Source organism: Etheostoma spectabile, chromosome 2 (assembly GCF_008692095.1).
Source record: "Etheostoma spectabile isolate EspeVRDwgs_2016 chromosome 2, UIUC_Espe_1.0, whole genome shotgun sequence".
NCBI lineage: Eukaryota > Metazoa > Chordata > Actinopteri > Perciformes > Percidae > Etheostoma > Etheostoma spectabile.
The window spans coordinates 12,098,885-12,107,966 of NC_045734.1; the positions used below are offsets into that span (position 1 = coordinate 12,098,885).

A 9,082-nucleotide genomic window follows, 5' to 3' on the forward strand; every position below is an offset into this window, starting at 1 on the left:
CAGTTTGCAGAAGTAATGTGGGAATGGAAAAACTACACTACTACAGTTGCAGTAGACACTGATAAACACATTCAATCCTCTTTTCGTTAGATTAAATTTCATAGTCCCCTTATGTATTCATTTTGAAATTGTTTTGGAGGGAAACAGCTAAACAATTTAAGATACAAAGTCAGACAAACAGGCTGAGTTCAAAGTTTTACCAGGATATAATGTAACAGATTCATGATGGAGTAACTGTATCACTTTTTCGTGGAAAACAATGATTAACGTGGTGCTAGTAAATGTGTCTTGTTACGTGTTTTGTTAAGTGTCTGCCACCTAAATTCAGTTTACTGTAGGAACATTTAGCGTCTTGTGGACTGTACAGGAGCAAAATGAAATTTGACAACATACTTTCAGAAATTAATGGATTTGGAAAATTCCAAATCAAGCTGGTCTTGATTCAGATGTTATCTCGAATTACTCTGCCATGTCATTTCCTGCTGAATAACTTCATGGCAGCTGTTCCCCCTCATCACTGTAACATCACTGCTCTGGATGATGGAGACATCTTCAGGAATTTGACTCAGGAACAGAAACTGGCTGTTGGAGTTCCGACAGAGCAGGATGGGACTCCGAGCTCCTGTCAAATGTTTTCAAAGCCCAAATATCAATATCTGTCAGGCTCAAACTATAGTGAGGACGCATTATCTTTTCAGTGTCAGAATGGATGGGTGTACGACAACAGCACATTCAAATCTACTTTGGCAACTGAGGTAAGTGTCTTCAATAAATTGGACAGTAGTATTTCATGTAATATAGGCCTATGTTTTATCAAATGTTGGCTACTTCTAAAAGTTCAACTTCCAACATCGACAATTGAAAAATTACGTATTTCAATGCTTTCCATGTTTCTTTTTGTAGTGGGATCTCGTGTGCAGCAGAAAAGGGCTGAACAAGGCAACAGCCACCATTTTCTTCATTGGTGTTATGCTTGGAGCCCCTTTATTTGGGTTTCTCAGTGACAGGTAATGAAACGACACAGTATGTCCAACTGCTCTTCTCTGTAACACATGTCAAATAAGTTTGAAGGGGCATTCCAAGAGAAATCTAGAAAAATGTAGGTTCCAGTAAAGTATGACCTAGACTAAAGATCAAATCAAAATATGTTGTGCTCTGCTGCAGGCACCAATTACAGCTTGATTCAAGAGAGACATGTTCATAGTTTTGAACACAATCATTGCTTTTAACATTTTCTAATCATGACAGATTTGGACGACGGCCGCTGCTGTTGGTGTCTTATTTGTCGTCCCTGACTTTTGCAGTCCTGAGTGCATTCTCTACATCGTATGTTATGTTTGTCGTCTTGAGGTTTTTTACGGGGATGTCACTCGCAGGAATTAGTATCATCTCTATTGTTCTAAGTAAGTAGGCTAATGCTAAAAACAGAGATGAGGAAGCACAATATGTTTAGTCTTTTTCAGAGTTGGTTTCAGTTTGAATACATATGAAAAATGTTTAATCTATTTATGTCTGTGCTGACATTTCTCCAGATGTTGAATGGTTTGGCATTGAACACAGGACCTTCTCAGGTGTAATTATTAGCCTGGATTGGACACTTGGTAACTGGATTCTGGTTGGAATGGCATACAGTGTTAATCAGTGGAGGCTGCTCATTGTGGCAGTGACCTTACCCTTGATACTGTCCATCATGGCTTGGAGGTATTATAGTTTCTTATTTTACACTTTGCAGCATAAAAAGCTGAATCCTATCAGAAGTCAATGAGACACTGAACTCACATTTTGTCGCATCAGGTGGCTTCCAGAGTCTGCAAGGTGGCTCCTGGCAAATGAGAAGGCAGACGCTGCTCATCATTACATAATGCAATGTGCCAAAATGAATAATAGAACCAAGTGTATGGCCACCATCACACCAACGGTACATTTTAACATTGGTGAAGTGACAATGTCACAGTGATATGACAATGTCACGGTGATGTAAAGAAGAAAAAAACTACGAGAAAGTGCAGAAGTGTTGTGAATGAACAGTTTGTGTTTACTCTCTCCTAGGAATTACTGGCATCTGCACAGAGTGAAACTAAAGACAAGAAGTATACTTTTGTGGATCTTTTCAAGACCCCAAATATTAGGAAACGTTCCATATGCTTGGGAATAGTATGGTAAGTGTCAATTGTGTAAGATGGGTTAAAAAGAAGAGTTTGGTATTATAGGAAATATGCTTGTTTGCTCTCTTTCTGAGAGTTAGATGAAAGATCAATGTCACTCTCATGTGTAAGCATTAAATACAGAGCAGGAGCAAGGAGGCAATTAGTTTAGCGTAGTATAAAGACTAGAAGGGGATAACTTAAAATATGCCCTCTCACCTCCTTCTAAAACCAAAAAACTGTTGCTTGTAAATTTCTGTTAATTTCATAAATTACATAAGCCACAAGCCAAGCTAATAACAGCTTCAAGCGCTGTAGGTGAGAGGTTTAAATCTTCTCATCTAACCCTCAGAAAGAAAGCAAATACGCATATTTGTGTTAGTGTCATAAATTAAATTCCAGTAAATGTAAAATGTTCATAATTATATTTCTAATATAGCCTACAATAATATCAATAATTATGTTAATATCTAATCTCTAATATAATATCCAATGGATGATTGATGATACCAACTATAACACATTGTAATTGCGAGGCTAAGCTCACTGCGGTCTGTTATACTGTAATAGCCATTTTGATTTCAGTCAAGGCCTTTTACTTATCACCCCAAGGTTAATATTAGCCTGTCAATACAGAACAATTCATTGCTTTATTCCATTTTCTAGGTATGGAGTTGCATTTACATATTATGGTATAAGTCTAAATATCACTGGGTTTGGACTAAACCCATACCTCACACAATTCATATTTGCATCCATCGAAATGCCGATGAAGATTGGTGTGTATTTCTTCCTGGAGAAAGTTGGCAGAAGGTCTGGCCAGACAGGAGCACTGCTGTTAACTGGTCTCTGTCTCTTCATCAACATGTTTGTTGCAAAAGGTTATTTTATTTTTTATTAAATCTAATAATTCTTTTCAACATATATGTGAGAATTAACTTGATCAAATATCTAAACATTTCCCATCAGATAAGTGGGTCATTCGCACTGTTGTGGCTGTCCTTGGAAAATCCATGTCAGAAGCCACATTCACAATCATATTCCTCTTCACAACTGAACTCTATCCTACAGTTGTACGGTTAGTCAACAACAAACTCATGTAGCCAGTTGGACCCCAGATAATAATGTTCTGTTCTGCTGTGACCACATTTACAACAGGTTTGCATTGAACTTGGCGCTCTTGTTATTTTAGACAAAATGGTTTAGGCTACACCTCTTTTATGGCAAGGCTTGGCGTGGCCATATCTCCACTCATCATGCTATTGGAGGACGTGTGGCATCTCCTCCCTACAGTCACTTATTGTGCGATGGCGGTCGGATCCGGTCTAGTGGCTTACCTCCTGCCTGAAACATTAAAAGCCAGACTGCCACAGTACATTGAGGATATTGAAAAACCAAGGTAAAGAAGAAAGGAAGATGAAATTGAATTCAATAATAAAGCTACAGTAAAAGATTAGCCACCTCTCTGAAATTGGTAAAGAATAATCCGGTCAAGCCTGCAAGGGCAAGTGGGTTATGGAAATTTTAGCAATAACATCTTCTTAAATAATTGACATGTTTTAATCATTTGCAGGTGTCGAAGACAAAAATTGTTTCCTGAACTCAGCAAAATCCTTCATGATAAAATGACTAACTTAAAAATGTATCTACATTGCAGGGCACCATCAACAAGGAACAAGGAGATTCAATAGATATCACATGTCTTGATGATGATAGATACTTTGCCTGTCCACAGTATTTACATCTTTATTGCAGACACTGGTCCATATTAAACATCAAGTACATTTGTTATGCAATTCATTCAGTTTAAATAATTGAAGAAATTCTGTTTTGAAACAATAGCATTGTTAAAATCCCTATTAATACTTGAAGGAACAGTCTGTCAGGATTGTGCACCATTTAAAATCCAGAAGAAAGAAAGAAGTGTAACTGTAAATTTACTTAGACTTGGCAATAAACTTGTAATAAATGAGAACATGACTATTGGTTTTATTGGATTTGTGTGTTGAAAGTGCACAATATCTATCTTCTTGCTTGAAGACAAGTACTGAAATCTTTACTGTATGTTTAGGCCTAAATTGTAATCAAAAACATGAACAAGCCTGAAAATACGTAGCCAGACTAGTGGCTCTGTGAGGCAGTAGTGAGGCACAGTGGTGCTTTGAGCGTAATGCTAATGGTATAATACTAACATACTGTCACTACTCGATGTGAGTCGAGTGCAGATTTGAGTTGCGCATACGTGACTTTGCGACAAGTAGCCTACAAGTTGCTAACAAGTGACTTCTGTAATATAAATACAGTAAAAATGGACCTATAAAACAAAACTGTTTCACTCCTGGCTACAAGGTAGCAATCAAACAACAAAAGTTGACACTTGAATGGTGTTTTGAGCTAACGTTAGCAATCAGTCACAGATAGCTAAATTGTTTTTGATTTCCATCTTGTTATTGTTTGTTAAGAGGTTTATTATTTTATGGATTTCACAAATTTCAGTATGACACGTTATGCCGAAAACTATTTAAATCTGAGCATGCAAAATTCACATCTGCACTCGACTCACATTGGGTAGTGACACATGCGCTCACCGATGCTTATATGCAGATGTTTGGCAGGTATAACTTTAACCATTATTCACTATTTTTCAGTTAGCATGCTAATGTTCGCTAATTAGCACAAAACAAACAGCTTGAGGCTGATGGTACTGTAATGCCATTAGTTTTGCAGGTAATTGATCATAAACAAGTATTGGAAAAAGCAAACACATTGACCTGCTGGTCGGCGCTACAGGGCACAGAAAACATGTCGACATGTCATAGTAAGAAAAGCATTATTAATGATGATGATGATGATATTAATGATAATTAATGATGGCTGTATTCCACTTAGGAGAGGCCCTGGCATTGTGCATGCTGCGTCACTGAAATAGCTTACTGGGACACTTGATGGAATTGAGCCATTGTTAAGGTAGTCAATTTCAGCTATGCTTTTCCTACTATGACAAGACAAAATGTCTGCTGTGAAAAAGGTCCATTACCAATGATATTATCCTCTGGTCACCGCTGACGTTATTAGCAGTATTTTGTTTATTTAAATTATTTAAATTACTTGTCTCCTAAATTGTAAACTCTTGGCCTATTGTTGAACTGATCTTTCATATTTATGGTTTATGTACAGTATTTTGATTTACAGTACTTTTATTAGTATGCTGTACTGAACATTAGCCTGCACTATAAGCTAAAACGTCTTGTATTACTGGCTTTACTTTTTCTGGCAGAGCATTTATTTTATTGATTGATGTCAGTAAGTAAACAGAATATCAACAAATATAACAAAAACTGCTTTCAAAATTGCCCACCCAAGCTTTGAGTTGACTTGTTTCCAGGCAAAGTATTGCAATGCCTATAGTCATGCATGGAACAGACAACAGACATGTACTTTGGTATTATTAGCGAATGATTCATAAAAAAAAAAAAAAAACATTATTTACCTTTTACACATTCTCTGAGCTGACCATTAACCAACAGCCTTCAAGAGGCTCACATTTAAACAAACATCTTGTGGGTTTGTGATATTGTTCTCTGATTTTCACTCCGAATTGAAAGTGTTGTATCGTTTATTCTGAAGATGAAGTTTGAAAATGTGCTGGCAGAGGTGAATGGCTTTGGGAGGTTTCAATTAAGGACAATCCTCTTGAACGTAATTCCTCGTGTGACTTTGCCTTTTCACTTTCTGCTAAATAATTTCATCGCTGTTATTCCATGCCACCACTGCAACATCAGCTCTCTGGATGACGGAGGTGTTTTTAGGAATTTGTCCCAGGCAGAGAGGCTTGTTGTTAGTATTCCACTCCAGGCAGATGGGACTCCAAACTCCTGTCAGATGTTTGCAGAGCCTCAATATCATCTGCTGCTCAACTCGTCCAACATGACTGAGCTACCCACAGTGCCATGTCAGAATGGATGGGTGTACGATAACAGCACCTTCAAGTCTTCACTGGCCACAGAGGTGATTTTGATTTTTATTCTCTTTACAAACTGATACAAATCCCTTATAAGCAACTACCATCTTCACTTTTTTGTCTCTTTGTGTGTGTCACTCATAGTGGGATCTGGTTTGTGATAAGAGAAGAGTGAACCGAGCCACGGCCACTATCTTCTTCATGGGGGTCATGCTTGGAGCAGCAGTCTTTGGCTATCTCAGTGACAGGTGGTCATGACTTTAATTCTCAAACGTTTGGATCTGTGTGGTGAAATTACAATACTTTATTATGCACAAGAGAGTAACTTATACATTTCACATATGTTTTTGCTACAGTATCAATATTATCATAGTTTTAGTTTGCATTAGCCTCTGTGCTATGGTGCAGTGATGTCTGTTTCACTATTGTCGCATTTTACTAACATCACTAACGTGGAGTCTAAGACATCAGTTATGCATGAGCGATTGTGCTTAAAATGTCTGACTAAGCGTTAATGTAAAGCAAATGTTTATAAGTGCAAGTTCATGTACAGGTTAACGCCGGATGAGGTATCCATTATAAGGACATAATCGACAATGGAGAAGCCAGCGCATCAGGCGGAGTCCATTAATTATCTGATAATGGACACCTCGTTGGGCATTAACCCACCATAGTCACTTACCAGTGAACATTTTTTAAGACCAGTAATGTATATTTTAATGTTTATGCAATGAAAATCATTTTTTTTCTCTCAAACAATAACACTGTTTCCCTGGTAATACCTGAGGGTTTGACTAATACCTGGAACAATCCCATAAGGTTCTTGTGCATTGGAAACATTGTTCACTGCTTCAGTAAATAGGATGGACCTTAGATACGACTAGGCAACTGGAGATATTTCTAGTTCCCTCAGCTCATGGAACCCTTTGACTCAGCTACAAGCTAGAAAGCTAGCGTTATGCTAACAAGAGTCGTAGTCAGTAACATTATGCACAGTTGACAATCAGTAAATATAATTTAAAGGTTTGGCAACACACATTTGACACAAGACAAGCTAGCTACCCAGCCAGGCCATTGTCTCAAGATCAATATCAAGACTTCACAAACAAATGATACTCCATGTGTACTGTCGGCCGCAGCCTGAAGTAGCAAGTTTCACAGCAAAAAGGATGTGGCATGATCACTGTGAAACAAAATAACTTTAGAGGGGTAGTGTTAATATGATATTTAGATTTTTTTCCATTTAATTTAGCTCATTACTTTAGAATAGTAAACGGACAGTTTAACTGGAACTACTTGGTAGAGGTCCTACCTCACTTTTATATGGACACCCTGCCACCAATCAGAATTGAGTATTAACCCAGACCATTGTATAAAGACATTACTACCATAAAATTAACCCTAACCCACACATTCACCATCAATGTTTAATTTTAAACACTGTGGACACTTTATAAGAAGGAATATGTTTGTTTATCCAAATAAAGTGTGCCACACCCACTTCTGAACATATACTAGTGTGTTTTTACTTGATCTGTTCTGCAGATTTATCTATAACTATTTTGTCTTGCAGATTTGGCAGGAAAATAACACTTCTTGTGTCCTATTTGACAACTACCTTCTTTGGATTTGCAAGCGCTTTCTCATATAATTTCACCATGTTTGCTGTCACGAGGTTCTTTACTGGATTTGGACTTTCTGGAATAAGCATTGTCACCATAGTCCTTAGTGAGTTAATGCCAATTATGTCTTTGTTTTTGTTGGTTTTTGAAGATAGAATTTCAAAACTGCAGTGAAAAAAATATAAGAATAAAAAAGTAACATACTTTATAGCATACTTAAATTATATATAAATCCAGATTGGCTCAATCAGTTGTGAGAGATTTGTAATGTAAAGGTCACTTGTGAAATATAGTTTGTTGAAGTGATGTACTATATATTTATGTTCTGTTTTAACTTCAATAATAAAAAGAGTTAACAAGTCTACCATAATAGTCAAATAATGGATTTTGTTTATTGTCATTGTTCTTTATAGGTATTGAATGGGTGGATATCAAGCATCGAACGGCAGTAGGTGTTTTATCAAGCATGGACTGGAGTGTTTGTACTGCTCTACTACCTGTTTTGGCCTATTTTGTGAATGACTGGAGGTACCTCACAGCCGCAGCTACCAGCCCCCTGTTTCTGGCAATGATCTGCTGGTGGTTAGGAAAAAATAATAATATAACTTTCAGCCATAACAAGCAATTTTCTGCCTTTTACTTTTTTCAGTCTGAAGGTGCCCTTTCACCAGCAAGCCGTGTGAATATTCAAAACAATTTCATATAGTACTAAGATCCTTGTTCTCATTAATAGTATGACTTAGTTTTCATGAGTCAAAGGTGTGACTAATTTTTTTTCAAATCAAACTTTGTCGCAGGTGGCTCCCTGAGTCTGCCAGATGGCTGATAAGTAATGGAAAGGTCAACAGTGCTCATTTCTACTTGAACAAGTGTGCAAAAGTCAACGGCAGAGAGCAGTTCATGGCAGACATAAAGCCTGAGGTACAGAATCTTATAATCAAATTACTTCTAGTAAGAATTTGATATCTACTACAACTCTGACCAAAGTTTCCTTTTTACTCTCCAGACTCTGTCCAAAGTAATACTTGTAGAAAATGAAAACAGAAAATATTCCTATTTGGACCTTGTGAGGACCCCCAAAATGAGGAGACTGGCTCTACTTACTGGCATTGTTTGGTGATTTTTTTGTATTTGCCTTAAAGGGGCACTATGCAGTTTTGGCCATTTCTTTGTCGTTTTCTCGCTTTTTGCTTACAGGTTTCTCTATAGAGCTCCACCTACAGCTTCGGAATAGATATTTGGCAGCTCCTGTGTTTGCTTGTGTCTAACTCCTCGCTCGGTCAATCTGCCGCTTACTCTTTCTCTGTTCCTCCGACAATGCTTTCCTAAGTTTTTTTTTTTTTTGTTGCCTGCTC

At 37.4% G+C, this 9,082-nt stretch overlaps 2 protein-coding genes across 2 annotated transcripts in view; both read left to right on the top strand.

Moving 5' to 3' along the window:
- Positions 1-249: 249 nt before the first annotated feature.
- On the top strand, positions 250-4,110 carry LOC116699287 (solute carrier family 22 member 7). Its single transcript, XM_032531802.1, has 10 exons — positions 250-755; positions 904-1,007; positions 1,249-1,403; positions 1,533-1,701; positions 1,795-1,918; positions 2,050-2,159; positions 2,811-3,025; positions 3,114-3,222; positions 3,337-3,543; positions 3,802-4,110. The coding sequence occupies exons 1-10, from the start codon at positions 375-377 to the stop codon at positions 3,833-3,835; spliced, it is 1,608 nt and encodes a 535-aa protein (XP_032387693.1). The 5' UTR covers positions 250-374; the 3' UTR covers positions 3,836-4,110.
- A 1,556-nt stretch (positions 4,111-5,666) lies between these two features.
- Positions 5,667-9,082, top strand: part of LOC116701640 (uncharacterized) — a 12,989-nt gene continuing 9,573 nt past the window's right edge. The window contains exons 1-6 of the mRNA XM_032535446.1: positions 5,667-6,152; positions 6,250-6,353; positions 7,679-7,833; positions 8,141-8,432; positions 8,504-8,648; positions 8,734-8,843. Of these exons, the coding sequence (XP_032391337.1) occupies positions 5,772-6,152; positions 6,250-6,353; positions 7,679-7,833; positions 8,141-8,432; positions 8,504-8,648; positions 8,734-8,843 (1,187 nt within the window). The 5' untranslated portion in view covers positions 5,667-5,771. The remainder of the gene's footprint in view (positions 6,153-6,249; positions 6,354-7,678; positions 7,834-8,140; positions 8,433-8,503; positions 8,649-8,733; positions 8,844-9,082) is intronic.

What these genes read in the sequence shown, in the direction of transcription:
- LOC116699287 (XM_032531802.1), top strand. Translation starts at nt 375, where the DNA reads ATGAAATTTGACAACATACTTTCAGAAATTAATGGATTTGGAAAATTC. An exon ending in CTGTCCATCATGGCTTGGAG is followed by an intron (nt 1,702 to 1,794) that starts GTATTATAGTTT and finishes TTGTCGCATCAG; the next exon opens with GTGGCTTCCAGAGTCTGCAA. An exon ending in ATATGCTTGGGAATAGTATG is followed by an intron (nt 2,160 to 2,810) that starts GTAAGTGTCAAT and finishes TCCATTTTCTAG; the next exon opens with GTATGGAGTTGCATTTACAT.